General features: G+C 50.5%; 10 protein-coding genes across 10 annotated transcripts; 5 read left to right on the top strand and 5 right to left on the bottom strand.

The window, feature by feature from the left end:
- Window positions 1–5: 5 nt before the first annotated feature.
- On the bottom strand, window positions 6–896 carry GGI43DRAFT_405275 (uncharacterized protein). Its single transcript, XM_083206004.1, has one exon. The coding sequence runs from the start codon at window positions 561–563 to the stop codon at window positions 279–281; it is 285 nt and encodes a 94-aa protein (XP_083060467.1). The 5' UTR covers window positions 564–896; the 3' UTR covers window positions 6–278.
- GGI43DRAFT_47337 (uncharacterized protein) lies at window positions 760–1,755 on the top strand. The gene is made up of 4 exons (XM_083209866.1): window positions 760–1,234; window positions 1,291–1,390; window positions 1,453–1,507; window positions 1,569–1,755. The coding sequence occupies exons 1-4, from the start codon at window positions 956–958 to the stop codon at window positions 1,651–1,653; spliced, it is 519 nt and encodes a 172-aa protein (XP_083060466.1). The 5' UTR covers window positions 760–955; the 3' UTR covers window positions 1,654–1,755.
- GGI43DRAFT_405273 (mediator complex, subunit Med11) lies at window positions 1,396–2,906 on the bottom strand. Its single transcript, XM_083206003.1, has 2 exons — window positions 1,798–2,906; window positions 1,396–1,744 (listed from the first exon to the last, which is right to left on the bottom strand). The coding sequence occupies exon 1, from the start codon at window positions 2,393–2,395 to the stop codon at window positions 1,865–1,867; it is 531 nt and encodes a 176-aa protein (XP_083060465.1). The 5' UTR covers window positions 2,396–2,906; the 3' UTR covers window positions 1,396–1,744; window positions 1,798–1,864.
- Window positions 2,907–6,089, top strand: GGI43DRAFT_405272 (WD40-repeat-containing domain protein). The gene is made up of 4 exons (XM_083206002.1): window positions 2,907–3,400; window positions 3,600–3,782; window positions 3,840–4,645; window positions 4,696–6,089. Exons 1-4 carry the CDS (start codon window positions 3,251–3,253, stop codon window positions 5,816–5,818), a joined length of 2,262 nt encoding a protein of 753 aa, XP_083060464.1. The 5' UTR covers window positions 2,907–3,250; the 3' UTR covers window positions 5,819–6,089.
- A 69-nt stretch (window positions 6,090–6,158) lies between these two features.
- On the top strand, window positions 6,159–8,439 carry GGI43DRAFT_46372 (sorting nexin 1). The gene is made up of 3 exons (XM_083209863.1): window positions 6,159–6,994; window positions 7,064–8,047; window positions 8,114–8,439. Exons 1-3 carry the CDS (start codon window positions 6,452–6,454, stop codon window positions 8,261–8,263), a joined length of 1,677 nt encoding a protein of 558 aa, XP_083060463.1. The 5' UTR covers window positions 6,159–6,451; the 3' UTR covers window positions 8,264–8,439.
- GGI43DRAFT_46542 (mitochondrial 54S ribosomal protein bL31m) lies at window positions 8,095–9,488 on the bottom strand. Its single transcript, XM_083209865.1, has one exon. The coding sequence runs from the start codon at window positions 9,164–9,166 to the stop codon at window positions 8,615–8,617; it is 552 nt and encodes a 183-aa protein (XP_083060462.1). The 5' UTR covers window positions 9,167–9,488; the 3' UTR covers window positions 8,095–8,614.
- GGI43DRAFT_46374 (flavin reductase like domain-containing protein) lies at window positions 9,347–10,643 on the top strand. Its single transcript, XM_083209864.1, has 2 exons — window positions 9,347–9,766; window positions 9,828–10,643. Exons 1-2 carry the CDS (start codon window positions 9,526–9,528, stop codon window positions 10,454–10,456), a joined length of 870 nt encoding a protein of 289 aa, XP_083060461.1. The 5' UTR covers window positions 9,347–9,525; the 3' UTR covers window positions 10,457–10,643.
- Window positions 10,644–11,740: 1,097 nt separating this feature from the next.
- GGI43DRAFT_405261 (Hsp90 protein-domain-containing protein) lies at window positions 11,741–14,691 on the top strand. The gene is made up of 3 exons (XM_083206001.1): window positions 11,741–11,872; window positions 12,213–12,504; window positions 12,566–14,691. Exons 2-3 carry the CDS (start codon window positions 12,247–12,249, stop codon window positions 14,423–14,425), a joined length of 2,118 nt encoding a protein of 705 aa, XP_083060460.1. The 5' UTR covers window positions 11,741–11,872; window positions 12,213–12,246; the 3' UTR covers window positions 14,426–14,691.
- Window positions 14,692–15,021: 330 nt separating this feature from the next.
- On the bottom strand, window positions 15,022–17,149 carry GGI43DRAFT_46353 (sterol O-acyltransferase). The gene is made up of 3 exons (XM_083209862.1): window positions 16,847–17,149; window positions 15,204–16,779; window positions 15,022–15,124 (listed from the first exon to the last, which is right to left on the bottom strand). Exons 1-3 carry the CDS (start codon window positions 17,044–17,046, stop codon window positions 15,098–15,100), a joined length of 1,803 nt encoding a protein of 600 aa, XP_083060459.1. The 5' UTR covers window positions 17,047–17,149; the 3' UTR covers window positions 15,022–15,097.
- Window positions 17,150–18,933: 1,784 nt separating this feature from the next.
- On the bottom strand, window positions 18,934–22,655 carry GGI43DRAFT_427459 (uncharacterized protein; the record flags this gene model as incomplete). Its single annotated transcript, XM_083208804.1, has 4 exons — window positions 22,167–22,655; window positions 21,804–21,873; window positions 21,009–21,185; window positions 18,934–20,930 (listed from the first exon to the last, which is right to left on the bottom strand). Exons 1-4 carry the CDS (start codon window positions 22,224–22,226, stop codon window positions 18,934–18,936), a joined length of 2,304 nt encoding a protein of 767 aa, XP_083060458.1. The 5' UTR covers window positions 22,227–22,655.
- Between the last annotated feature and the right edge of the window lie 4,007 nt (window positions 22,656–26,662).

The raw sequence follows: 26,662 nt of genomic DNA, 5'->3' as shown, positions 1-26,662 counted from the left end.
GCGCAGGGAGGCCTGGCACCGACGTTGTTCCGGACGAACCAAGAGACTTCCAATGCGCTATTACGCTGGCACTAGAATAAAGTACCACCTTTACGAACTGGTAGCAGAGCCAAGACCAAGTGGCCGGGATGCGTCCCCGCAAAAAGCATCGCTGCATCTTCATCGGGCGAGACGCATGTGAAGTAGCAGCAGCAGCAAAAAGACGCGGCAAATCCTGTGCCAAGCGCGGCTATTATAGTATTCACGTCCAATGCAGGCACCGCTTACTGTACGATTCACTAGTCATAGCGGCCCTTTGCTGGAATAGATGCCGCTTTTACATGATAAGTCTCGGGCCATGATCGTGTCCCGACTGCGCCGCGAAAGCAGGGGAATCTGTCCCTCCACATGCTGTCAGACAGCGGTGCGCTCCATAGTTTGACATGGATAATATTTACCGCTCCACTCATCAAAAGAGCCCAATGCAGCGCGATAAGAGCGTGGGCACGGAAGAGCCATAATGAAAGACTAGTCACGAAGTAGCCTATTCGATGGCCATTAATGGTGCAGGTCATCATAACCATCTACCTACCTAGTACTCCATAGTAGTTGTAAGGCCAGGGGCCGGAATGTGGCATGGAATGGGCTATACAGCTTGCCAAAATCCAGTTCCTCTAGTCAGGGGAGCCGTCATCTAATCTATCAATCTGGAGACGGTGGTGAACTTGGATACTAACACAAGCATTCGCTAGGCGGGAGTGGCTCTCCTAGTTACTTCCTTATTACTTACCGAATAAAACGTGCCTATGATGATGCTATGACACGGGAGCGAGTGCCTGAGAGGGGCAGCCCTCGGTCGTTGACCTCAAACTATCGCTGTAGCCAAAGACTCTAGATTAAACAGCTGCACTCATCCCGATTGTCTCAAAATAATATTGCAGTAACAAGTTGTTCCTACCGGTTGATATTGGCCACAATGATGACTCCATGGAGTTTTTCCGCCGTATTTCGCCTCATCTTGGTCTTGTTCGCTACCTCATTGAGTGTCGCCGTTGCCAGTAATCCCTGGGCTCATGAACAAGAAGTCATTGTCGATGATCAGCAGCACATAAAGGCCTGTGTCTTCGGATCTCCCAAAAAGTATGATCAATGGACGATTCAGTACCACGAGGTGAAGCCTCCATCCCAATTTCCAAGCCAATTTGTCCTCGATCCAGCATGGGTAGCGCGCCATCAAACCGTCGGCGATACAGATGTAAGTGCGAACTCATTCATATTTTCAAAGAAAGCACCATCGTTTAACACGCCCAGCATTTCACATTGGGCACTACTTGGGTCCCTTGGGCCGAGAATAGATGCCAGTATAGCTGCAACGCGAGGAAAAATTGTGTTTCTTTTGTCGGATATCAAGGTAAGAATTCTTAATTAATTCTGTTTCTTTGGCCATTCCAAAATCTAACTCTACTCCCCCAGCTAAACACTCAACGGCTAATACTGGCGAATTTTCTTGCTACTTCTTTGACGCCCTGTGAGTACTTATGCTATCCAAAAACGCTAGGGTTTATCCCTGGACTGACGTCCTATGGTAGTATCCAACCAGAGAATATTATACCACGACCAGCCGATGGTCCTGACAAGATCACACATGCCTATAACAGGCTCTGTGATAATTAAATAGATATCTGAACCGGGTATCTGAGGAGAAGGTGTGAGCCATCGCGGCATTAAAGGGTATTACCACACATGGTTGTATGCTGGCTATTATCTGCAAAATGACGTTAGTAGTGTCGCATCAGTGAACATGTGGGATTGCCATACTATGAGGTGTATATACTTAAGTACTCTAAATCAAATGTATATTCGTTAAAGCGCGTCGTGTCATTCGTTACTCCTTCTTGATATTGCCTTCATCTTTTTCAAGAATCTCCCGAGTCCTTTTCCACAGCTCTAGCTCCATATCTCGCTCTACCTTGGTACCTCGACTATTTAGCCATCCAACATCGAGGTTTCCAATGGCTCCAACTCCATTAGGCTTAAGAGACGGCTTGGTACTAGGATTCGGGCCTTGGCGGGGTGCGCTGGAAGAAAGGTTGACGATGCCCGCTTCTTCAAGTGCGAGAATCTGTCGCTTCATTCGTACATCAATACTATGAAGCGTGCTCAGGAAAGTGTCTGTTGCTTGTCGAAATGTCTCCTTTTGCGCCGCTGGGTCTACTGATGCTGAAGGATTGCTGTCGTCTGATGATCCTGGTGTTGTGAGGGCGCCCAGTGCAGCGGCAGTGTGATTCATAAGCTGGACCATGGATTTGTCGATAGCATTGAGCTGAGCAATATTTTCTTCCAAGGTGAAGGGAACTTGAGACTGAGCAGTCTCTTCTCCCTCATCCCCCATAACGATATCCTCTGGTGAAGCCATGGCTGTGAGATTGAGCGAACAGGCTCGGTTGGATGAAGTTAGGCAGAACTATGCAATCCCTTCCTATGATCTTCGAGGTTAAAATGTCTGATGTGGTGATAATTTGAAATAAAATGAGCGTTATAAAGATGCAAGCTCAAACTTTGATGAAGGCCAAGTGTAGTATGAATGTGAAGCTTATGCTTTGAGAGAGAAGAGCGCTGCTGAATCGCTGTGGGTCAGCCCAACGCGCCGATAAGATGTCGCGAATGGTCTGGTAGGCCGTGTCGCAAGTCTTCCACCCACTATAGCTCATCCATCTACAATAAAGGTGACAATACCTATGATTATTTTACATAGTGCGATATTCAACATATTCAAGAGAAATTCAATGCAAACAAACGTGTTATGCCTTCCATTTGCTGCAGCTGAGCAGCATCTGAGAGAGGCGCCGCTTAAACATCGGCTATCCCGTCCCGCCAGCGATTCGCGATTTCTCCCCGTCACCTCAACTCTAATGCTTCACATTAAGCCCGACAACCTAATCATCACAGAAAGTGCCTTTTTGGTCGTCTGCAGCGTCCAATTTATCACCGAATATCACGTAAACGACATACCAGGCGAAATTCGCAATCTTGGAGTGTGTCACCAAGCGCTTACCCAGAGAAAGCTCAATCAACATACCGCCACACGATCAAGACCGTGAGAATCAGGCATAGCTCATCTCACTCGAGAAAGCTGCCAAATTACGCTTCATTTCACTTCGCGCTGGCCAAGGATCTGATATGATACTGGCACTTTGAGACTGGACATTTTTAAAGGCACCAACCTTCTTCATTTCTGTCTATATAACAGCGGCGCCTCTCTCTTCTCACGATGGCAGCTCAAGTACCAGCCCAGGGAGCTGGTGCGGCCAACTCGTATGGAGGACAGCCAGTAACGTCGCCTGCTGGTCCGCCTGCCGCAGCCACCACCACAACCGGCACGACTGGAGGCGCAATGTCAAATCAGAATCTTAACCAGATTGTACGTGGTATTTTATGAAGCTTCAGGCCTTTGCTCTTTTCGAGGTTTCAAGGCTACTTTGGCACGAGACCAGCATGTCCTCATTCTCCATCTGATGCCACTATTCATCTCATTTGGGTCGAGGTGCCTGTAGCCTCTTATTTCTAAACGTTGCTTTCATCCCTTCCATCATATGATGATGCTAACGATAGATTATTAGGTCACTGACTATCTGCTCAAAAGGGGTTTCAACAGGACAGAAGAGGTTTTCCGACAAGAATCAAAGCATCTTGGCAATGACGGTAAACCAGTGCAGCAATTAGCAAATTTGGGCCCCAAAAAGTATTCAAGAGCATTCCGATTATTAAGAGATTGGGTCGAAAACAATCTCGAAATCTACAAAGTCAGTGTTATTCCCGATCAACAGCCCATTGCCACCTACTAAAAAGATTGTATACAGTTTGAGCTATCCAAACTTCTTTGGCCAACATTCGTGTATTCCTTCATCGAGCTAGTCGGAAATGGATACACAGAAGAGGGTAAAATATTTCTAAGAGATATCGGCCAACATTTCCAGGCATCGCACGCAGATGATCTGAAAATATTCGCAACAATCACACTTCCTCAGCATGTAAACGAGAATCCTGTTACTAAGCTGTACAAGGAGAACAAGTATCGCATTCCCTTGAATCAACACGCTACCGGCGACCTTTTTAACTTTCTTGAGCGAGAGTCTGATCATGGTGGATCCGTTATCCGACAACTTCTTGTCACGTATTGTCAAGTCGATTCAACCGCTCGTGGACCTATTACCCCCTTCAGCTTTGAGGCGGTTTTCAGGAAGTCCAAGAGTCTAGAGATCGAAGAGATCGACGCTAGAGAAGGCATTCCTGGAGTCAATATCGGACTGTCCAACAAGGATATTTTGGATCCTGCTGCGCCCCTTAGCCTCGGCCCTCTGCCAATGGATGCAGATCTCCGTGACGATGTCCGCGCTGAAATCGAAGACGAGGAGCGGCGAATTCCACCACCCCCTGGCGGACCTAGTCTGATAGAAGAGCTTGATCGGAAAATCAAGAGGGAAGAGAGTGCAGATGCTCCAAACAGATCAGACCTACCCCTACCACCGTCTCGACCACGCGACATCATGCTTGAAATGCAAAAGCTACGAGAAAACAGGGACAGATTCAAGATTGAAGGGCGAACAGGCGGCGTCGGTGTCCCTGTAAGCGCTTGCATGTTTACGTTCCATAATTCCTTTGGAAGGTAAGTAACTTTGTTTCTTGAGAAAGGCGCATAGACTAAATATGAAATAGCGTTTCATGCATGGAATTTTCCGATGATGGACAGCTAGCAGCTGTCGGTACCAGCGAATCCTACATTCGCGTTTGGTCTCTGGATGGTAAAGCCCTCCCAAGCTCAAATGCTCACGAAAAGGGCACCAAGTTCAACAGCCGAAAACTTATTGGACACTTTGGACCCGTATACGATATTTCCTTTTCAGACTCAGCTTCGGGACCACCTCAAAAACTCTTTGGTGATGAAGGCCGACAAAACGTAGCCATTGATGGGCGACCTAAATTATTGCTATCATGTTCAGGAGATGGACAAATTCGGCTCTGGTCCTTGGAATCCTGGACCTGCCTATGCGTATACAAGTCACACGATGGACCCGTCTACAGGGCTCAATGGAGTCCCCACGGACATTACTTCTTGACTGGCGGCTATGACAAGGTTGTTCGAGTTTGGATGCAGGATCACGCATCGCCTCAGAGGCTCCTTGTTGGCCACGATACCGCCATCTCAGCAATTGTGTGGCATCCAAACGGCATGTACGTCTTTTCAGCCTCAGACGAGACGGACAAGTCGATTCGCATGTGGTCAGTAACTACCGGTGCCTGCGTAAGAGTATTCACAGGCCACACAGAGTACATAAGCGCTCTAGAATGTGCTCCCAATGGTAAGATTTTGGCCAGCGCAGATATTGCCGGCAACATTTTCTTCTGGGACCTTGTCAAGGGAACTCGCATCAAGCGTTCTCGCGGGCACGGGAAAGGAGGTATCTGGTCGCTCAGTTTCAGCGTTGAGTCTAACGTACTCGCATCTGGCGGCCAAGATGGCACTGTTCGACTGTGGGACGTCGAATCGCCAGCAGATCCTCACAAAGCAGCTCAACAAGCTGGTCTTGAGGCTGCAACTGCAGGTACTGATATGGCTATCAACGGTCCCAATGGAGAGGCATCACGGATCAACGCAGGAGCCTCAGGCCAGTCAGCTGCTACAGGTGCAACCACCGGCACCAAGAAGAAGAGCAAGGAAGTGATGATAACTCCCGATCAAATCTCGGCTTTCCCAACGAAGAAGACGCCGGTGACCAAAGTCAAATTCACTCGAATGAATCTTGTCATAGCCGGCGGATGCTACGACCCTGACCGGTAGATCCGCGAGAGATTTACTTGATTCAACCGCAGAGAAGAGTGAAGCAAATACCCAGTAAATGGAGAATCAAGCACACAGCTCTAATTATGGGAAGATATAATTATCACAGAAGCTAAGCGCTTACAAATGGATAAAGGAATATTGAAAAGGGCGGTCTAATACGTGCTATGAGGACAGACTTGGAATTGGTGTTTGAATTTCTTGGTTTTGTTTGATATAGGGAATAACGATAGAATGAGAATTTAATATCTATATTTTTCTTTCCTTGTCATTTTAGTATGAATATCTTGGCATCTGTATTCTTATATGAGCCCAACTTTGTGTAATTCAGCGACACCTATGAATACAAATTAATCGATGAGGCCGCAATGAATGCCTCAAGGCTGAGGCCATGTTAAAGTGCTGGTGGGGGCTCGCTAGGTGGCAGCTGGTGGCAGCCTCGTACAGGTACGCAACCGCTGACGTTGAGCAGACGCTAAGGCCGGGTACCGGTATGCCCCAATCGCTCTACGCCACTCTGCGTCGAGCAAGCTGCTCTGTCCTTCTTCGCAGCTCAACGCCAGCGTCCAATTCCTCAACCCCCTCCGCCAAATCTCGCCCGTCGCATCCGAAGCGACAAATTACCGCATCGCAATGGACGTCGAAGAATCGCCATGGGCTGATTCCAGCCAGACCCCCCCTGAGCCGCCCGCCGAGAGCGAGCCTGCTGCTTCCCCGCCAGCGACATCACAGGCATCGACCTCATCAGCGCCTCGACCCTCGCGCGCCCCTCGCCGCATCGTCGCCCAACCTACTAAGCTCGAAGCCGTTGACGATCCTCTCGGTCCTCTGAGCGCTGGACCAACCCCAGATGCCGCTGCGCAGGATGCCCCGCCAGTGCCGCCTCTGAAGGAGCAAATGGTGATCAGGACGACAATGGCACCCCAGCAACAGCAGGCGGCCAGAAGGATTGCCGACCCTCACCATGTTGACGACGACGACGACTTGGAAGGCCCTAGAGGCCCTAGAGCGCCACCTCCGGTAGATGCTGCGAGACCGAGTAGTGTACGGAGCAACACGCAGCCGAGCGTGAGCGTGGAAGAGGCAGCAAAGCCAACGTTTTATATCACGGTTGGAGATCCAGTCAAGATTGGAGACTTGACGAGCTCTCACATTGTGTACTCTGTGAGAACCAAGGTCGGTAGTTCCCAATTGCTCTTTTATAAGTGAAGCTTCACCCCAACTAAATATCCTCTTCTTTATCAGACCAGTTCCAGAGCATACAAGCAGCCCGAGTTCGAAGTCAAGCGTCGATACCGAGACTTCTTATGGCTCTACACTACCTTGCATGGAAACAACCCCGGATATGTGGTGCCGCCACCTCCCGAGAAGCAGGCTGTTGGCCGCTTCGACAGCAACTTTGTGGAAAGTAGAAGAGCTGCGCTGGAGAAGATGCTCAACAAGACTGCGGCGCACCCTGTGCTTCAGCATGACGCTGATCTAAAGCTCTTCTTGGAAAGTGAGGCCTTTAACGTTGATATTAAGCACAAAGAAAGACGAGAGCCACTGCCCACTGAGAGCAAGGGAGTATTAGGATCCTTGGGCATTAACGTTGGAGGAGGGAGCAAGTTTGTGGAGCAAGACGATTGGTTCCATGATCGCAAGGTGTACCTTGACGCCTTGGAGAATCAGCTCAAGGGATTGCTGAAAGCAATGGATGCCATGGTCAGCCAGAGAAAGATGATGGCAGAGGCCGCAGCTGATTTCTCAGCCTCTCTCCACGCGCTATCTACTGTTGAGCTTTCGCCCTCACTATCTGGTCCCCTCGACGCTCTCTCTGACCTCCAGCTTACCATCCGCGATGTATATGATCGTCAAGCCCAACAAGACGTGCTAACATTTGGAATCATCATTGATGAGTACATTCGTCTCATTGGTTCAATCAAGCAGGCATTCAGCCAGCGCCAAAAGGGCTTCTACGCCTGGCATTCAGCTGAGTCGGAGCTCCAGAAGAAGAAGTCTACACAAGACAAGCTGCTTCGACAGGGTAAGAGCCAGCAGGACCGACTCAACCAGATGAATGCCGAGGTGCAGGAATCGGAGAGGAAAGTCCATCAGGCTCGTCTGCTGTTTGAGGACATGGGCCGAAACATGAGAGCTGAACTGGATCGGTTCGAGAAGGAGAAGGTGGAGGACTTCAAGAGCGGTGTCGAGACGTTCCTCGAAGGCGCTGTTGAAGCACAGAAGGAAGTAAGTGAAAGATCTTCTATTACACAGCAGTGATCCTTTTTCGAGATTTCGCTAACAAGCGGGTAGTTGATTGAGAAGTGGGAGACATTCCTTATGCAGCTGGATGCTCAAGATGATGAATCTGCTTTCTATAGACCACCCGTCTATCAGACAAAGCCTCCCGGCAACACCGCCATCGACCGTGCCCGGGCTACTATAGATGAGGATTCGGACTAATGAGCTAGTTTGAGGTTGTAATAGTCTATCCCTAGGAGTATACTACGATTATGAGCGAAACGGTCAAATTAAGCGGAAGGGAGAAAGCGGGAGTGCGGCTACTATTCATATTCGTTTCAAAATTCGGAGATGCATCCCTTTTTTTGCTATATCATTGCAGGCCGCCAGGCTCAAAGTGCTGTACATATTTGAACAGAGTCGATTCTCTAATCCAATGCGGTTTCTCTCCTCCGTCTATCGTCTTTCCATGTCTCTCCATTTTTGTGACGTTGTCTGCGCCTAGCCTTTTCCATCTGTCATTCGTACAAAGTATATAATACAACCAATCCCCTTCATATCATAACACATTCATTACTTTCTCCGTGTGGGGGACTTCTTCGGACCTGAATCTTTCAATGCGCTCGTATCCTGCGGCGTAAATTCCGCCAATAGGTCCTCAAAGTTCAATCCGGCATCCTCCTCAGCAGCCTTTGCCGCAGCCTGCTCCTTTGCCGCCGCCTCTGCAGCAGCAGCCTCATCGCCCTTGGCCTCGCCCTCTACAGCCTGCGCCGCAGCATCGTACGCCCTTCCGAATCGCTCTCTGAATGCAGCCAGCTTACCGGCCTCGTCGAGCTCGACGTTTCGCAGGCTCTTCTCGCTGGGCTGCCACAGGAGGGTGTTGCGTGTGTCCTTTGCAGCGCGGTACAGCGGCAGCGGGGAGGTTGTTCGGGCGGTGTAGGTGGATCCGTCGGAGAGCTGGATGAGCTGCGTAAAGGTGTAGGGCCTCCTGGGTCGGGGGATGAAGGTTGCGTTTCGGGTCTGCGTGCGGAGGCAGCTACTGTGGGCTGAGAAGGTAGAGGTTGTGGACGGGCGGAGGGGAGAGGAGGAGAGGAGGCCGGCGGCGGCGGTGGGGACTTTCCCCATTTTGGCGGTTTTATTGGTTTTTTAGTCTGTTGATTGTTTAATTTAGAGGGGAGAGTCGTTCAATTGAGGAGAATTGGTGTGCTGCTGTATCGAGCTTTTCGCGAGCTTTTTTGGTATCAATGTCGCATGTGGTGATCTTGCTGGTGTTGGTGTCGCAAAATTTCCGGCCCGCTTCCCGTAGTGGCGGCACGGCGAACGTCCTTATCGATAAGGAATTGGTCTTGCTTCGCCGGAACGTCGAGCAAGAGACAAGCTACTAACTCTGCATATTTTCTTTATACTCGAGATTTATTCTTCAATTAGGCTTGTTCGCATGTCTAAGTAAGAGAAGGATAAGTGCCAAGACCGCATGGGATTCGATGAGAGCTGCTAGGGCCGTGCGACAGCTGTCGCAGCTTGGATGCTGGAGCGCAAACCGGAGCGTGAGCCGCGGCTTTGGAGATGCCTGGAACATACAAAAGAGAGGGTTTTGGGCTATACGGTTGATGAGAGGCGTTCATGATGTTGTGGGTCATGCGATATCTCTAGGAGAATATGCGACGGGTGTGCGGCCACTTCGAGCAGCTGAAAGCTCAAGCCCAGCCGCACAAAATACTACATGTGAGGACACTGGAATGCGATTTTGTTGACGTCCTGGCTTGCTAAATGATGGCTCTACTAGATGAAACTAAGACGAATTCTCAAAGCGCGAGCCATAGCCCTCATTCGTGGCATACCTCCCCTCCTATACCTCCGACCGCAGACCCTACCTCTCCAGCCGATCTCTCGGAACAAATACGCTCTGTTATGCGACTATTACCGCACTCTGTTGTTGTCTGTACGTCAACACACGGAGAAACGCCGAGAGCAATGACCATGTCGTCATTCACATCTCTCACTCTTTCTCCAACTCCATTAATATCGTTCAACATTGCCACGCCGAGCCGAACACTAGACGCCATAATAGCGAGCCGTCATTTCAACATACACGTCATGTCAGGAGACGAATTGGGCGTGGAAGTAGCAGATAGATTTACAAAAGGAAACACGGACGATGTGTTTGATGGCATAGAATACGATACGAACAAGACGGACGGAGCTCCTCTGCTAAAGGCAGAGGGAGTCATGTACGCACTCAGGTGTAGATTATTACCTGACGAACCAACGAGAGGACTAATGCGAGTGAGGGATCATGTTATTGTCGTGGGAGAAGTGGTGGAACTGATATCCGGGAGCCATGCGAACAAATTCGGGCTGTCGTACGCGGATCGAAAGTACCGCCAGGTTGGGAGGGTGATTTTACAAGACTAAGAGCTGAATGGAGAGTCTCCTGTCGTGATGCGAGACAAAGACTGGGGTTGGCTGCATGAAAAGCGAGTACAAAGGAATTGGATAGAAACCGATAGATGGACTGTAAGATTAGATGTAACGAGACAAATGCAAGGCGTCGGATCGGATGCGTGAACAGCATCCATGTCTTTTCTCTCAGAGGTATCACAAGGGGTTGACCAGCTTGTACTTGCACGATAACTGACTGACTCGGCTCACCATATGCAAGGGAGGGGTCTCTGGGATTCAGCCATAGCGGGGGTTACAGCTGCCTACTAGGCGGACAGATGGGCGCTAAGCAAAACCCTCAGCGACCCTGACGATCGTGTCTATTGGTTTCGTACTCGAGCTGGAACATGCCTGGTGCCTCACTACAGTGCGATCCCAGATCTCAGGCCCGGGCTATCAGAATCCCTTCAGCACCCTTCGTTTGCCTTCGAGTTGCCTCCAACTTGACTAGTCAAAGGCGATGGCAAGGCACTGACATACTAGCGGCAAGCCAGACACATGCTAAATGGCTGCAGGTGGGATGTTTAGCTCCGAGTGGCACTCTCGATAAGATAGGCTGGGCTGAGTTTTTTCAGTGGCGCAGAGCGACAGACGCTGCCCCTGTCGGGTCGCTGCAGCGGTGCCCAGTTCAGTTGCATCTGGAGGGGGGGATGGGGGGCCCTGCGGCTGGGGCTGTTTCCCCTCATCGTCAGCCTCGTCGGTGGTGAAGGGATGAGACGGGACATTGGAAGCTTCTAGCAGAAGAGGAGGACGAGACATGGGGGTTGGATAGGAGTAGATGGTAGAGATGCATCTAGGTGTCATTGATTTTTAGTTTTTGTGTTTTATACTTAATGAAAGAAAAGAATAGAGAAAATAAGCTGATAACTACGTAATAGAGTAAAGCATATAGACAGACGATGCATCAAACACCCTGGTGGACAGAATCTCAAAGAACCAAGATACTCTACAGGTGCTAGCACGCTCCAGCACTCGCCGCCTCCCCTCACTAAAAGAAAAAACCGGGCTTGGAGGGGTCGCTGCCTTGTGCCGCCTGAAAGAAAGCCCAATTAATTTTTTTTCTGGTCCCTTCTGAGACTCGGCTCGGGCTGTCTAGAAGGCTCCAGCGCTGGCCTCTGGCCAATCAGCGCGCCGCAGCCGACGGGCACCGACCATAGAATCTCATGGAATCTCTGGATAGGCGAGCGCAGCAACCCAGCAACTGGCAGCCTTTTTTAGGAACTGCGGCTGCTCCTTCCTTCACTCCTCTTCTCTTCCTCTCTTTTCCTCTCCATCCATTCTCTTCTTTCTTCTGTTTGACAAACACCCTTTTTTCTCTCCCGCAATACCCCAAAGTGCTCGAGATACGTTTGTTCTCATTTGAGCCTGTCTTTTTCTTTTACCATCAAGGTTAGTAGTAGCCCAGCCCAGCCCAGCAATCTTATCATCCCACTTTCCCCTTCGAGCCCGTGCTTTTTCTCCTTATCACCCCGCCATTTGGGAGAAGACAAGAGCTTCAGCCTTGCCTGGGATTTTTGATCGAATTTGCACATTCTTGAGGAATTCAATCTTTGGAGATTTTGCAAATCAAGATCAAATTGATCTGGGACTCTGAATTGCCTTGTATTTGTTTCTCTATCCCTCCACTTTTCCAGGAATCTTTCCTACTGGCAACCCCTCCAAGAAAGACTTTCAACTTTTCAACAACGAAGGCAAAAATAACAACCAACTAACATTCATAAATCATCAGATTCTCAAGTTTTCCGTTGATACCCGCCGCAATCATGTCTGAGACTTTCGAGTTCCAGGCTGAGATCTCTCAGCTCCTCTCCCTCATCATCAACACCGTCTACTCCAACAAGGAGATCTTCCTGCGAGAACTTGTCTCCAACGCCTCCGATGCCTTGGACAAGATCCGCTACAAGTCGCTGTCCGACCCCAGCCAGCTCGACTCTGGCAAGGACCTGCGCATTGACATCATCCCCAACAAGGAGAACAAGACCCTTACCATCCGTGATACCGGTATTGGTATGACCAAGGCTGTAAGTTTTCGACTCTAAATCTCATACTAGCTGCAACATGTTTGCTAACATACAATGCCAGGACCTTGTCAACAACCTGGGAACTATTGCCCGCTCCGGTACCAAGCAGTTCATGGAGGCCCTGACCGCTGGTGCCGATGTTTCCATGATTGGTCAGTTCGGTGTTGGTTTCTACTCCGCCTACCTGGTCGCCGACCGTGTCAGCGTCGTCTCCAAGCACAACGATGACGAGCAGTACATCTGGGAGTCCAGCGCCGGTGGCACCTTCAACATCACTGCCGACACCGAGGGCGAGCAGCTCGGCCGTGGTACCGCCATCATCCTCCACCTCAAGGATGAGCAGGCTGACTACCTGAACGAGAGCCGCATCAAGGAGGTCATCAAGAAGCACTCCGAGTTCATCAGCTACCCCATCTACCTCCACGTCACCAAGGAGACCGAGAAGGAGGTCCCTGATGAGGATGCTGAGGCTGAGGAGGTCAAGGAGGAGGAGGGCGATGACAAGAAGCCCAAGATCGAGGAGGTCGATGACGAGGAGGAGGACAAGGAGAAGAAGCCCAAGACCAAGAAGGTCAAGGAGACCACCATTGAGGAGGAGGAGCTCAACAAGCAGAAGCCCATCTGGACTCGCAACCCCCAGGACATCACCCAGGAGGAGTATGCTTCCTTCTACAAGTCTCTCTCCAACGACTGGGAGGACCACCTTGGTGTCAAGCACTTCTCCGTTGAGGGTCAGCTCGAATTCCGTGCCATCCTCTTCGTTCCCAAGCGTGCTCCCTTCGACCTGTTCGAGACCAAGAAGACCAAGAACAACATCAAGCTGTACGTCCGCCGTGTCTTCATCACTGATGACGCCACCGAGCTCATTCCCGAGTGGCTGGGCTTCATCAAGGGTGTTGTCGACTCTGAGGATCTCCCTCTCAACCTGTCTCGTGAGACTCTCCAGCAGAACAAGATCATGAAGGTCATCAAGAAGAACATTGTCAAGAAGGCTCTTGAGCTCTTCCAGGAGATTGCCGAGGACAAGGAGCAGTTCGACAAGTTCTACAGCGCCTTCTCCAAGAACCTCAAGCTCGGTATCCACGAGGACTCTCAGAACCGTGGCATCCTGGCCAAGCTCCTCCGCTTCAACTCCACCAAGTCTGGCGATGAGCTGACCTCTCTCACCGACTACGTCACTCGCATGCCCGAGCACCAGAAGAACATCTACTACATCACTGGCGAGTCCCTCAAGGCCGTCCAGAAGTCTCCCTTCCTTGACGCCCTCAAGGCTAAGGGCTTCGAGGTTCTCTTCCTTGTTGACCCCATTGATGAGTACGCCATGACTCAGCTCAAGGAGTTCGAGGACAAGAAGCTTGTCGATATCACCAAGGACTTCGAGCTCGAGGAGACCGATGAGGAGAAGGCTGCCCGTGAGCAGGAGGAGAAGGAGTACGAGAACGTTGCCAAGGCTCTCAAGAACGTCCTCGGCGACAAGGTCGAGAAGGTTGTTGTTTCCGACAAGCTCGGCCTCTCCCCTTGCGCCATCCGTACCGGCCAGTTCGGTTGGTCTGCCAACATGGAGCGTATCATGAAGGCCCAGGCTCTCCGTGACACCTCCATGTCCAGCTACATGTCTTCCAAGAAGACCTTTGAGATCTCCCCCAAGTCTCCTATCATCCAGGAGCTCAAGAAGAAGGTTGAGAACGATGGCGAGAACGACCGCACCGTCAAGTCCATTGTCCAGCTTCTGTTCGAGACCTCTCTGCTCGTCTCTGGCTTCACCATTGATGAGCCCGCTGGCTTCGCTGAGCGCATCCACAAGCTTGTCCAGCTCGGCCTGAACATTGAGGAGGACGACTCTGCCCCTGCTGAGGCCGCTCCCGCCGAGGAGACCCCTGCCGTCGAGACCGGCGACAGCGCCATGGAGGAGGTCGACTAAACGACCCTTTTGTCATGGATCAAGAAATCGGGATACAAGGACAAAAAGTTTGATTTATCATCATGGAGTTGAATGGTTTTAGAGCAAATATGGACAGGACGTGGTTTTTATTTTATTTTCCTTTGTCTACTATTTTAAGAGGTCCTAGGTTTAACGGGCCCAGAGTTGCGTTTACCCTATAATCCCCTTGATATCCCCTCCAAGAGAGGCGAGGGACGGAGTAATTTAGCCATCTCTACGAGAAATGAATAAATGGAATGCAATCATACAAACTCTCTTCGTGTCAGTGATGTAATGTGTTCAACCTTGGTTTGATGACGTAGCAGGTTGAAAGCCTTGTAGTAAATTTGTCTTTTTAATACACGTTTATAAGTGAGATCAATGCCAATATCAAGTATATAAAGCAATAGCCATCGTGAGATGCAGATATATTGATGCTATAAGTAACATGCCGCCATTAAGATATATGTATACATATCCAAGCGCAAACAAAAAAAAAGTCGACCTGCCCATTTATTGATTTGATTGATACAAAGGAAAAATAAAGATAAAAGTCCAAAGCCAGTCTGGATAATATATGCTATGTAACTTTAAACGCAAGAAAAGAGATGTATATAAGGAAAAACATGCTAATGAGTGTGGTGAGTCTGCCCGCAGGGGGTATAATGTTTTTTATACGAGAACGTAGAGTGCGCAAATCTAAATCTCAGGTTAGTTAACCATGTTTATTAAACGATATATGTTTGTCTGTATTAAAGGAGGAGGATGGTTAACTCACCAAGCTAAGGCCCAAAATCATGGAGCACCAAAAACAAACATTGTTGAGCGTCTTGCGGCCCCTGACCCATTTGGTGCGCTGCATCATGACAATAGGTAGCTGCAGCATCTGGCAAACGAAGCCGTAGCCGCGAAACTTCTTTGTGATGCATCCCATGATAATCTCGTGTCCGATGGCAGAGATGAGGAAGGTGATGAAGGTGGCAAAGGCCTTGCCTGTGTGTGGGCGAGAGGCGCTGTAGACGTGGCGTCGCAAGAAGGAGTACACAGGGACGTTCCACTCGCGCGAGAATTCCATCCAGTCGGTTGAGTTCCACCAGTCGGCGTAGAAATGGCGGTCGGCGAAGCGGGTGATTTCAGCGAAAGCGCCGAGGACGTACTCGAAGATGACGAGGAAGACGAGCAAAAAGGTGAGCATGAAGGGGAAGAGCAGCCAGGAGATTGTCTCGGCGAGGATGAGGCATGATTCGAGGACAACTGAGGAAGAAGAAGAAGCGGCTTCGAGGCGGTGCGAGGCGTCGATGAGGACGGGGAGGATGTATTCCTCCGAGGTGATTGTTAGGAGGAAGATGCATCCAAAGGTGGCAATGATCTTGGCGATGAGCGAGGTCCAGTTGATGGTGGCGTTGCGGGGGTACTCGAGCTCGTAGCAGAGCGTCGGGCAGCACAGAAAGTCAATGTAGTTGGGCCAGGTGAGGTTGCGCGGGTACGTAATGTTGCCAATGGGGCTCGTAAGCTCACGGGCGAGGTCCTCACGCAGCTCGTCAATCTCGTCGGCGCTGGTGGGTTCGTGGTCCGCGGAATGGTGGCCGTTTGTACCGTTCTGCTGCTTCTTCGCCTTCCTGTCCTTCTTTTCGTCCTGGTAACTGGAGGGCTCTGTGGGGCGAGGCATGGGAATTCCAGATACGCTGCCCTTGCGGTGGTCAGTGCTGGGATAGACATAGGCGGGGCTGCGATCTTGCTTGGAAGCGTTCGGTTCGTCGAGGCTGCGGAGGCGCTTTTCGGTTTCGGAGAGGTGGCCGTTGTAGAAGGCGTACGAGTGCATCTTCATGAGCAGAACCATGGTGTGCAGCAGGAGACACACTTGCGCCGTCCATGTCCACTCCAGCCAGAAGGGCACGCCGATCCAGAATGCCAGCCAGAAGACCTGGTAGACGCTCTGGATCGCCATGCCACCTCTGTTCCAGCTCCAAACACCTCCGCTCGGCATCGTCCTGGTCCAGCGATGCAGCGGCAAGCTGACGGCCGTGCTGGCGACCATGAGGAAGTCAGCAACGGCCAGATGCCACAGCTTATCGGCGAACAGGGCCCAGATCTGTACACGCAAGGGATATCCCGTATCCTTCATGTTGCGCAGCATGGTGGTGATGCCCATGATGGCAAGGCCGATCCAGAAGAGGTTGAAGAAGCCATGGAAATCGCGATAGTCGCTCTCGGGGTCGAAGTGAGAAACGCGCGAGGAGAACTCGATGGTAGGGAATATGCGACGGCGCTGCTCGGCGCGAACCTGCTTGCGCGCGGAAGAAAGCGATTTTGTCGATGGCGGAGCGTTTTCTGGTACGGGAGTTGAACGGCCGCTATTTTGAGAAGAAAAAATTGTTAATTTGATTGCAAGTCAGACATTTATTCGTAATCACGACTCACCTCGTTGTGGCACTCCCCGCTCCATTCTCGCTCGGCAAGTTCAGGTGCTGGCTGTCGCCATCGGTGGACGACGCCGCCGAAAGCTGCGACACCTGCGCATGCAGTGGTTTCCGCGGCCGCGGTCGCAGAACGTTGTCGTCGTTGTAACTGTATTCAAAGTCGTGGCTGTGGCCATTGGCCACGACGTCTGTCGAGCTCATGTTGCGCCGGCGTAGTGTCGCTGCGATGTCCTCATTCGTTGTACCGAACAGATGTGTGATAGGCCGCAGCTGGGTGCTCTAGCTGTAGGTAGAACTGCAGATATAGATGGATGCGAGATTCGCGCGCAGTGCCGAAGCCAGCAATAAAAGAAGGGACCAAAAATAGCAATTCAGATCAAAGTCCCCTTTTTTTCTGCCGCAATTGAATGAATCTGCTCAGGAGGCGGGTGGATATAGAGGTAAGGTATACGAATAGTAGGTCGCAGGTAAAACAGATTAGGAGGTCCTTGGATATTATTATATCGCTTGTCCTTGTCCAGCCTGTCCCGGGCCGGCGAGTCCGCGTTTACCGTATCGGTCTTTTCTTTTGCGTGCAGTGTAAAAAAAGAAGTAAATAAAAAAGAGCGCTCGCTAAGGCAGGAGGAGGAGCAATACGATGACGGGCGGTGTCAATTCTCTGAGGGACAAATGAGAAATTAGAATGAAGCATACATTATTGCCTTTTGTCAAAAACAGCTGTCGGGAAGGCGAAAGACGAAGTAACCAGTACGTCACTCGTCCTGGTCTCCCCTCGCTAAGGCGCAACGCCCCACCTTCTGACGCCGACGAGATGCAGGACCAAGAGTACCCGATACTTGTTCTGCTGCGTGCCTTGACAGCTGCAGCCACGCTGTGAGTGTGGCTTGATATAAAACGGTCAAGCTTTAGACTTCACCAAAGATGGCTCGATATTGACATTTATCAAAAGCCGCTCTACAAATCGCTAGAATCTTCTACTATTATTGCCTTCTTTTATCCCGATATTCCTACCGGAACCGCGGATTTGGCCTCTGCCCGGCGACATGCCAAGTAGCAGCTACTCGCGCCCCTCAGCCTTACGCTTAATCATCACCACCCCTATCCAGCAGCATCCCAGTAGAGCCACCCGACTGTTCCGACCGTCCGAGGTATGTCTCAGCGGTTGTGTCTGCAGCTCGGCAAAGCGCAGAATACAAGTATCCGAGCCAGAAAGTAAGGCTTTCTTTCTCTATCTGGAAAGTCGGAGAAGAGAATAAGATCAGCGGAGGATGAAATCATGCTTAGCTTACTTCAACAGAGCCTTTCCTTTTGTGTAGCACTCCATTAAACCCCATCCTTGTCTTGGCCTGCATCATGTAATGTACGACATGCAGGGCTCATTCAATTAGAGCGATCCGTACTCCATATTGGCTCCATAGCATGTTCATGCAGAAAACACAGTGATTGTTATAGGTGTATGTATACATAATCATCGAACATAAAACTAGCCCTTAGTGCACTAAATACCATATATATTAATTTATTTAAGCTTATATGTCTCGTTTCTAACTGTACTTGGATAAGATCGTGATCAGTAATAGCAGCAGTAGAGGCAGTAGCAGCGACAGAAGTAGTAAATATAGCACTGCTAGTAGGGGTAGTAAAAGTAGTAGAAGTAATAGAGATGATAAAGATAGTAGCGATAGTAGATGCAGTAGATGCAGTAGATGCAGTAGATGTATGTAATAGCTGGTAGCTTGTATAACACTGTACACTAACTAGTTGGGTAAAAATAAATAACCCCATACTTTATAACTCCGTGCTATGCTCTATTTATTTCGCACATATGAACCCTTGATTTATACTCCTTTAACCTTGTTCTCCGAGGTAAGTATGCAAATGCAACGCTCCATGCACAAGAAAAGAAAAATACACGCCATCAGCAATAGAAATATCAAGAAGTTGGAAAAGTCGCGCCACCCCGGGTCAGATGGATGGTCCAACAGTAAGCCAATCCCGCTCTCGCCGGACCTCCCGAATCAACCACACAACCTCGATCGAGGCTGCCTCGGCTGCGCGATGGCTGCTTTTCCGCTGAGTCAGAAAATATCACTGCAAGGTCCGCGGCATCGACCTTCCATTTCCCGCCAGCAGCGTGGCATCCCTTACATATCGGCTATGCACCGTATATTTCCATGCCATGTTCAGCCACCACTCGCCGCTCAGGTGCTGTAAGTGCTCGCGCCACCATTGCGCATCCCGACTACCAATGAACAGCATATAGCTGTGTCCCTCTTCGTGCAGCCGCTCCGCGAAACGCTGCAGCCCCCTTTCCACGAGCACGCGGCGGTCCTCATTCCGCTGGTTCTCCAACGGATCGGCCTGCGTGCCGGGGTCCACCACCGGGTCCACATCCCGGATGATGTGCAGCGTTTGCCGGAGAGCCCGTACCGGCCGCGGGAAGAGCAGCTGCAAATAGCCTCCATTAAATGCCCGCGTGCGCTTCTCTCGGTGCGAAATCGTGCCCGCGAGAAACCTGGGTTTGGCAAAGTCTTTGGCCTTGTAATAAAAGACTTCGTCAACCAGATTCGTGTTCAGCCACATGGTCACCATCCTCTCAATGGTCACATTCAGGTCCGAGTCAGAGGCCTTGCGCAAGTCGCTCGCGTACACAACCCGAGAGGTCATGAGCTTGTACTCCAGCTCCAGCAAGTGGAGCTCCAATCGAATGATGGGCTCATCTGCAACGAGAAAGCTGTCGCTAAGTCGGGGCGACGAGCCTCGCCACTTTCCGCTCATGAAGCTCTTCATCGATGTAGTAGACGTCGACGAATCTGCCGAGTGCGTAGACGGCGTCGGGCTTGACTCTCTTTGAATCGCACCGGGCCTACTAAAACTTCTAGTGTAATTGACACACAGGAAGGAATCCTCATACGCTTTTCCCGTCCTGCACGTGGGGTTCTTCCGGATGGCATCTCGGCCTCGCTGCGCGGCCTGGTGGAAGTCGGTGCCCTTGATGAGAAGCTCGTTGTAGAAAGCCCCAAGATAGGTTGTCACTGTTTTCCAGTGCACATAGAACCACATGGCCGACACGTTGAGAATGCCGTGCTCGAGGAAGATGTGTGCCAGATTCGTCGTCGGCCCCGTTCGGTTGTATGCCGAGAGGCACGCATTGAGAACCACGTTCTCGACACGGCATTCCGCTAGCACTCTGGCAACATCTGTTGCTCTAGCGAGATGCGTGGGCGGCACTGCATGTTTGTGAGGGCTGGATGCCTGATAGCCTTTGGCAAATAGAAGCCCGGGGACCTGATTGCCATACTCATCACGCATGATTCTTCCGTGAAGGTCAAAGTGCACTATATTAAACAGCACTCCGTGTCCTGCCCTCACCTTTAGATGCTCATCCAGTTCTTCTATGCTGCCCGGCCGCACCACTTCCAGCAGCATCCGGCTCTTTAGCTTTTTCTGCACGCTCATCAGCGGCCACTGCGCAAGATCGGGCTCTGGATCACGAGCAGCACCCCTCCGGCTGAAGTCTCGAGCAATTACCAGAAGCACGTGAAAGACCCCGTTCACATTGGCCTGCACGCTCGATAGCGATCGTGGTGGCCCCAGAGGCCGAGGTGATTGGCCGGCAAAGTCAAAGTTGCTCACTCTTGTCACCTTCAAACGCAAGTTTGGCCGCAGTGGATTCTTAACAGACTCGAGAAGTTCCCATGCGAGGCAATGGATGCCTCCGGGTGCTCCCTCTTCGGATGAATCATGATCATGATGCTCAGCAATGACAAGCTGGACCTCGTTCGCACGAAGCAATCCGGGTCTAAAGAGGCCTATTTGACCAAGCAGTATCTCCCCGTATGCCTGTATTCGATCTTCCGCACGTGACACATCATCTGTGCCATCCTCAAGCTCCAAGCTCTGCAAGCTCCAGTGCTGCCGGTCCGAGTTCCGAAGATAGTCTTCAAACACATCTTTATACTCTGCTTCGAGGAACGGGTCTGTGATGGTGGCAGCAAACGCGGGGCGGGTGTTTGCCTGTACCGTGACCTTCCACGTCCGTTTGGTAGCTGCAGTATCTGGTGTAGCTGCAGTATCTGGTGCAGCTGCAGTATCTGGTGTAACTGCAATATCTGGAATAGCTGCGATCTCTGGTGTAGCTGCGATACCTGATATAGCTGCACTCTCTGATATCACCTCTGCTATCTCTTGCTCCCCTGCATGCCATCGCACATAAACGACATCCATCGCCCGATCCCGAGTCTTCGTATCATAAGATAGCCGTCCCGCGACCGCATATTCTGCTCGTTCCCCTTTTCCTCTTCTTTTTCTTCTTAGTCTGGCTGCTAGTACTGCTAGTGCTGGAATTGTTGATATCGTTGCTAATCGCTGCTATCGCTGGAATCACCGATATCGTTGCTATTGCCGCCACCGTCGCTATCTTTATGCTACCGCTGTAGCTAGTCGTTGATGGGTTTACCAGCAGTAGTGTTTAATCAAGCAAGGCGATACGGACTTCGAGAAAGATTGCTTCAGTTCGATGGAACCTTCAAGAGGGATGCTCCCCCTCGCCACAAACCACGTAATTGATCCTCCTCTTCCAGCTTCTCTCTATGATATTCTTTGCGAGAAAGTCTCCAAATCAGACTTTCAACAAGTTTACTTCGTTGGGGTCTTTCGATTCGATCGGTATTATCTCGTCGTATCCTCGTAGTGTATTGCTCGCCCCCCTGTGTGCTCGAATAGTCTTCGTCCGGGTATATGTATTGGGTAACGCCACAAGCAACTAGACAACACACCCGAAGGAGGGACACGTCAATAGCTGCAAGAAGGATCAATGAATCAGGGCTGTACTCACAATTAACGTCTCTAGGGGGGGAATAGGACAGAGAGAGAGAAGCACGCACCGCCAGCTGAGGGCGAGAATGGGAAAAAAGAAAAAAGTGACCACTGGACACGGATTTGGACAAGCTAGAAACTTGTCTCAGGGCGTAGCAGCAGCAAGTGCCGCGGTGCCTGCCAAGGGGGTGGGAGGGGCTGCTGACGGCCCTACGAGTAGCAGGAGTACAACAAATCGAAATCCTACAGCTGGTAGTTACAGGGGGGTTCAGTCTCCGCCTCCGCAAATTTAAGCAATGCACCATTGCTTGGCCTATCATTTACTCGATTCGATCCAGAGACTGCTCAGCCTCCATCTGAGTTGTATTATTACGTTGAAACCTCTCCTTTCACTCTCGTTAAAATCAGTCATGCAAAGAGGGAGGCGACATGAGAGAGGGAGAAGAAAAAAAGCAAAGAAAAGCCATTAAGCTGATGCCTAACGCCCACTTTTCGGGCATCACATCACCCATTCCTCGCCGGAATAGTCTTTCTCGAAATTCACTGTCCTTGTGATGCAGCATTGTATTCGTCAAAAACGCCACATCTGAAGTAGAGACAGCCTACGCTAAAGCGGTAGTTACCCATCCCACTATAATAAAGGGCTGATTGACGCCCTTGGCCACTATTAGTGCGCGCCCTGTCCAACCCGCCCTCTAGGACCATCCAGCCTCGTTTTTGTCCCCCCGTAGGACAGCCCTGAAAGAGTCAGCTGGTTTTCTAGAAGCCTTCTATTCGCTACTATCTTTCCCTTGTGATTCTGAGACACAACGGTCTGTACGCGCGTCCCACTGATGTCTCTCCCGGGATGAAAGGTCGTTGCGTGGGGGGAGAAGAAGAAGCTGTTGAGTAGGCATCATTGAATAGACAGCACAGGCAGTTAGTAAACAAACATCCGTAAACTGTTTAGCACTGCTTAGCACATGACGGCCCCTATAACAAAGCTTAACTTTGTCAACACGCGTAAAAGACCAGCTAGAGCTTACGGTTTCGGTTTAAAAACAAATTAAGCTTTTCAAGGCTGCTCATCACAATGCCCCCCTTTATCGTATCGCCAGATTGCAATCTCATCTCATAATAAACAATCTCAAATTGGATATACTAATACTACCAGTAGTAACCTCGTCTACCAAGTACCCGCTCGCTTAGCGAAGAAAAAGAGGGAATAGTTCTATAAAATGACAATCTACAAATTTTCACATAAATCCACCAATCTTGACACATATCACCATAGAAAACTCTGACAAATCGATTTTTTTTTTCTCCAGGATTTGAGGATTTCGGTCTTTCTCAGAAGATACCTAAAAAAGCGGAAGAAAAAATCACAAAAAAAAGTCACCTCCATCTTTCCCTCCCCCCTTCCTCCCATCCCTCCAAAAGCTCCAGCGCCCAAAACACCCTTCTCTTAAGAAAATTTGTAACAATAAAGATAAAAACGAGAGAAAATTCAAGACAGAGTGGAAAGAATAAGGCCGCCTCGGGTAACAAATAACTGCAAAGACGCAAACGCAAAAACAAAAACAAAATAGAAAAACGCAACGCAAAAGTACAAAAACAGAAAAAGAAAAAAGAGAGTATTATATAAAGATTGGCGGGTCAAAACGGTAAGAATCAGACCAGAATCTGCTTGATAAAACAATTACAGAACGCAGTAGTAGCCCCGAGCAGGTTCCTCTCTTGTGTATATAGGTGATATGGTATATATTTTTTTTCGTCCTCTTCTGCTCTCTGCCGTATAATTTTATCCACAGCCCATCGAGGGCTAACTGCAGTTCCCAAGCGTTGTTGGATAAGAGGCCCCAAAATCAACGCATGTGCTGTATCCTGCTTTCTCTAAAACTCTAACTCGGGGCTCGACCAGGAGTGTTGTACGAAAAAAAAGGACAAAAGGAAAAATCGATCAAGTCGCTTTGGTAATCAGTTGGTCGACAGATAGCTGCTGTTTAACAAGAGGAAAACATTGCCGGCTTAAGTCAAACAGCTTTTGGGGGTAGTTCGTAACGTCGTTAAAAAAAAAAAAAGGAAGAAAGGATGCTGAAGAAAGAAAGAAAAAAGAGTGTTCTCGATATGTACGGATTAGTTGATTTATGCTCTTTGGTAGTAGTTGCCTAGTTATAATAACATGTGTGAATGCCAAAAGATTCGCAGTTGCTTTGAGAGAGAAAGAAGAAGAAATAAAACTGCATCGCTGTGCTTGCTTGCATAGTTCTGATTTACATGACGACGCAGCAGCCGCAGCCGCCTTTCTGATCTTGGTCGTCGGGGACATCGGGGATCCTTTGGGGGGTCTGGGGCTTCTCGCTGAGCTGGCTCTGGGACTGAGCTGTTCCTTGAGTTCCTTGGGGTGTCATTGGGGGTCGCTGGCCAGGCAGAGGGCTCTTTGGTGCTTGCATGTCTGAGATCTTGGGCATCGTGGAATAGGATGAGCCCAGCCGCACCTGAGGGGGGCTCTTAGGAGCCTCCGCCTTGAGCGGCCACTCATCCGACGGCCCAGCTGCTTCGGGTGTTTGTGCTCGTATTTCCATCTCCTCTTGAGCTGGTGGCTCCTGCTTAGGCTCTCGCTCTCCCAGTGGCACGGAATTCTCTCGCATCAGCGAACTGTCGTTCAAGGGTCGGAAGTCCTTATCGTAAGCAGTACCAAATGTGCCCTCCTGTTCCCACTTCTCTTGCTGAAGTCTCTTTGCGACGGTAGGAATGAGTTGCTTTTCGGGTGGCAGGCGAGGATCGGGATTATAGCTGTTAACCATCCATGGTGGGTTGCCCTCGGGCTGGCGGCTACTGCTCAGAGAAGCCTCTCCAGAGCGTGTAGTAGGTCGTGTAGTTGTAGAATCTTTGCTGGGACCCGAACGAGTCTTGGGTCTACCAGCCGCCGTCTTCGGCTTCGCGTTTGCCGGCTCCGAGTTCTTGCGGCCAGCGGCTCCAATCTTCTTGGGAGAAGTTTCTGTAGCAGAGCGCTGCGCTGGCTTGGGCTTCTCGGGAGGGACGTTGGTGGTCAGTTCTCTGAGAGTGGCACTAGCACTCCTGGAGCGTGTCTATAGAATCATTAGCCCATGTTGACAGACGACGTCCATGCTGGCTCTGCATGGCTCTTCTGGTATCTGTATTGCTTGACTCACCTTGGGAACAGGTATCCGAGATCCGCCCTTTGCGTTTTGCGCAGAGTTATTCTCCTGTTCATCCGCAGCCTCTTCCGGAGTTCTAAGATCCAAGGCAGATTTCGAGGCCTCTCCAGATTCGGGTGCCTGGTCTTGCTTCAATCGGAGATGCTCGCCGGCGTCGGTACCCCGCCGAGCACTCTTGTCTCGTCGCTGCTTACTGGGAGCGCGTGACCTGGGGATAAAGCCAGCTGCCTGCAGCTCCTCGCTTTCGATCTGTGCCAGTATGTCTCGGTGAATCCATTTGGATTCCACCTCGCTGTTGACCGTAGAATCAGCCCGCCCACGGGTCATCTCATCCGTCTCAGGCTCGCCAGTCGACCAGTCCGATCGGATGTTGTCGAATTGGGGCGACTGAACACCACTCTCCGCATGTGCATCCCACTGGTTGTTCGATAGAGTATCCGCCGAGATCATCTTTCGTGTCTTGGCGTCATAGCTCGAGTCGAAGTTTCCGTTCTGACGAGGAATCGATTCGTCGCCGTAATATCCAGCACCATTATCGTCATAGGCCTCCTAAATGATGGCAACGAGGTTAGCCCATGTTTCCCCAAGCATTCCAAAGGGTCTCATCGGACCATATCATGCAGGCGTTGCGATGGCACAAGTGGCAGGTATGTGGCGGTGAAAAAAGAAAACCTGGCTGTCGTCGTAAACTTACTTCGTGTTGGTTCCGGTACCTCCAGGAGGGTTCGTCTCCATGGCTGCTGCTCGGTGGCGTCAGGGCTGTGGGAGCGCCCCGAGCCGCTGAAATGGCAGCCATAGCAGTAGTCGAATCGAATGATACCGGCAGCTCTGCTCCTTATTCTGTATATGGCGAATGCGTAATCGGGTCAAGAAATGACAGCTGTGCGGTAAATGTGATGTGGCAGTAATAAAAAAAAAATTGGTAGTTTGAATATGGAGTTGAGAAGAAGAATGTGATCGGTAGAGGCGGTCAAAGTAGTTGATTTGCGCGCCCGCCAAGTTCACCAAGATTCGTGAAGTCGGTCTGTCGCGATCCCCTGAGACATGCAGTAACTTTTTTTGCTTTTTCTTTTTTTTCCAGCTGTAATAAACGAATGAAAGAATCCGAGGTAAAATTTCACGCAACAAAGAAGCTCTCCTGACAAACACAACGAGAATCAAGCCGGCCGATGCACACGCCACACAGGACCAGTTGAGCGTCGACAAGTCAAAGAGCTCCAGCCGCAAGGCGAAAGAAGATGCTGCGAGCAGTTGCAATCTCGCTGGAGAAGGGGGAGAGAGGCGAGCTAGAGGCCGAGTTGGCGATGGAGGTTGGAGGAGGCGTCGTGGTTGGCTGGCCTGGTCCGCTGGCTAACCGCTCTGGCTTCTAGCGAGGTGCGCTACTGGCGGCGCTGCTAAAGGGGACGCAGCGCAGTGCCGTGCTGCTGCAGTTGCATGTACAGGCGACGCTGCAAGTAGTCGGAACCTGGCTGTGCAGCGCGCATGCGCCAGCATTGCATGGATTGCTCGCAGCGCCAGAGTAGCAGTACCTTCGTGTGCAGCCGGGCTGTTAATTGCTGGCTTCAATGCGGTCAAGGATTTGGCTGCGCATCCCGGCCATACCGCCGCTCTTGTTCTGTTGGTTTGGCGGGCTTTCCAGGCCTGGCCCACCCGCTAATTTACCAAGGCCTGGGCTTGTCATGACGCCAGGTCCGTTTGGGCTATTTCCTCGACATGGATGGGCATTTGGTGGAACTCAAAGATATTGCTGTCGATTGCGTTTAATTACCATGATGAAGAAACTTTCTGCAAAGCGGGTTTTCTGTTTTTTTTTTTCTTTTCTGTCATTTGAACCTTGC

This window comes from Trichoderma evansii (assembly GCF_050947405.1).
Source record: "Trichoderma evansii strain SZMC 28006 chromosome Unknown GGI43scaffold_10, whole genome shotgun sequence".
Lineage (NCBI taxonomy): Eukaryota > Fungi > Ascomycota > Sordariomycetes > Hypocreales > Hypocreaceae > Trichoderma > Trichoderma evansii.
Note: the sequence above shows the minus strand (reverse complement) of the source record. Positions and strands in the feature narration are given on the sequence as shown.

What these genes read in the sequence shown, in the direction of transcription:
- GGI43DRAFT_405275 (XM_083206004.1), bottom strand. Translation starts at nt 563, where the DNA reads ATGGTTATGATGACCTGCACCATTAATGGCCATCGAATAGGCTACTTC.
- GGI43DRAFT_47337 (XM_083209866.1), top strand. Translation starts at nt 956, where the DNA reads ATGATGACTCCATGGAGTTTTTCCGCCGTATTTCGCCTCATCTTGGTC. An exon ending in AAACCGTCGGCGATACAGAT is followed by an intron (nt 1,235 to 1,290) that starts GTAAGTGCGAAC and finishes TAACACGCCCAG; the next exon opens with CATTTCACATTGGGCACTAC. An exon ending in TGCTACTTCTTTGACGCCCT is followed by an intron (nt 1,508 to 1,568) that starts GTGAGTACTTAT and finishes GTCCTATGGTAG; the next exon opens with TATCCAACCAGAGAATATTA.
- GGI43DRAFT_405273 (XM_083206003.1), bottom strand. Translation starts at nt 2,395, where the DNA reads ATGGCTTCACCAGAGGATATCGTTATGGGGGATGAGGGAGAAGAGACT.
- GGI43DRAFT_405272 (XM_083206002.1), top strand. Translation starts at nt 3,251, where the DNA reads ATGGCAGCTCAAGTACCAGCCCAGGGAGCTGGTGCGGCCAACTCGTAT. An exon ending in ATCAGAATCTTAACCAGATT is followed by an intron (nt 3,401 to 3,599) that starts GTACGTGGTATT and finishes ATAGATTATTAG; the next exon opens with GTCACTGACTATCTGCTCAA. An exon ending in TTCCATAATTCCTTTGGAAG is followed by an intron (nt 4,646 to 4,695) that starts GTAAGTAACTTT and finishes AATATGAAATAG; the next exon opens with CGTTTCATGCATGGAATTTT.
- GGI43DRAFT_46372 (XM_083209863.1), top strand. Translation starts at nt 6,452, where the DNA reads ATGGACGTCGAAGAATCGCCATGGGCTGATTCCAGCCAGACCCCCCCT. An exon ending in TGTACTCTGTGAGAACCAAG is followed by an intron (nt 6,995 to 7,063) that starts GTCGGTAGTTCC and finishes CTTCTTTATCAG; the next exon opens with ACCAGTTCCAGAGCATACAA. An exon ending in CTGTTGAAGCACAGAAGGAA is followed by an intron (nt 8,048 to 8,113) that starts GTAAGTGAAAGA and finishes ACAAGCGGGTAG; the next exon opens with TTGATTGAGAAGTGGGAGAC.
- GGI43DRAFT_46542 (XM_083209865.1), bottom strand. Translation starts at nt 9,166, where the DNA reads ATGGGGAAAGTCCCCACCGCCGCCGCCGGCCTCCTCTCCTCCTCTCCC.
- GGI43DRAFT_46374 (XM_083209864.1), top strand. Translation starts at nt 9,526, where the DNA reads ATGAGAGCTGCTAGGGCCGTGCGACAGCTGTCGCAGCTTGGATGCTGG. An exon ending in AGCCGCACAAAATACTACAT is followed by an intron (nt 9,767 to 9,827) that starts GTGAGGACACTG and finishes TGGCTCTACTAG; the next exon opens with ATGAAACTAAGACGAATTCT.
- GGI43DRAFT_405261 (XM_083206001.1), top strand. Translation starts at nt 12,247, where the DNA reads ATGTCTGAGACTTTCGAGTTCCAGGCTGAGATCTCTCAGCTCCTCTCC. An exon ending in GTATTGGTATGACCAAGGCT is followed by an intron (nt 12,505 to 12,565) that starts GTAAGTTTTCGA and finishes ATACAATGCCAG; the next exon opens with GACCTTGTCAACAACCTGGG.
- GGI43DRAFT_46353 (XM_083209862.1), bottom strand. Translation starts at nt 17,046, where the DNA reads ATGAGCTCGACAGACGTCGTGGCCAATGGCCACAGCCACGACTTTGAA. An exon ending in GCGGGGAGTGCCACAACGAG is followed by an intron (nt 16,780 to 16,846) that starts GTGAGTCGTGAT and finishes TTCTCAAAATAG; the next exon opens with CGGCCGTTCAACTCCCGTAC. An exon ending in TGATTTTGGGCCTTAGCTTG is followed by an intron (nt 15,125 to 15,203) that starts GTGAGTTAACCA and finishes CCTGAGATTTAG; the next exon opens with ATTTGCGCACTCTACGTTCT.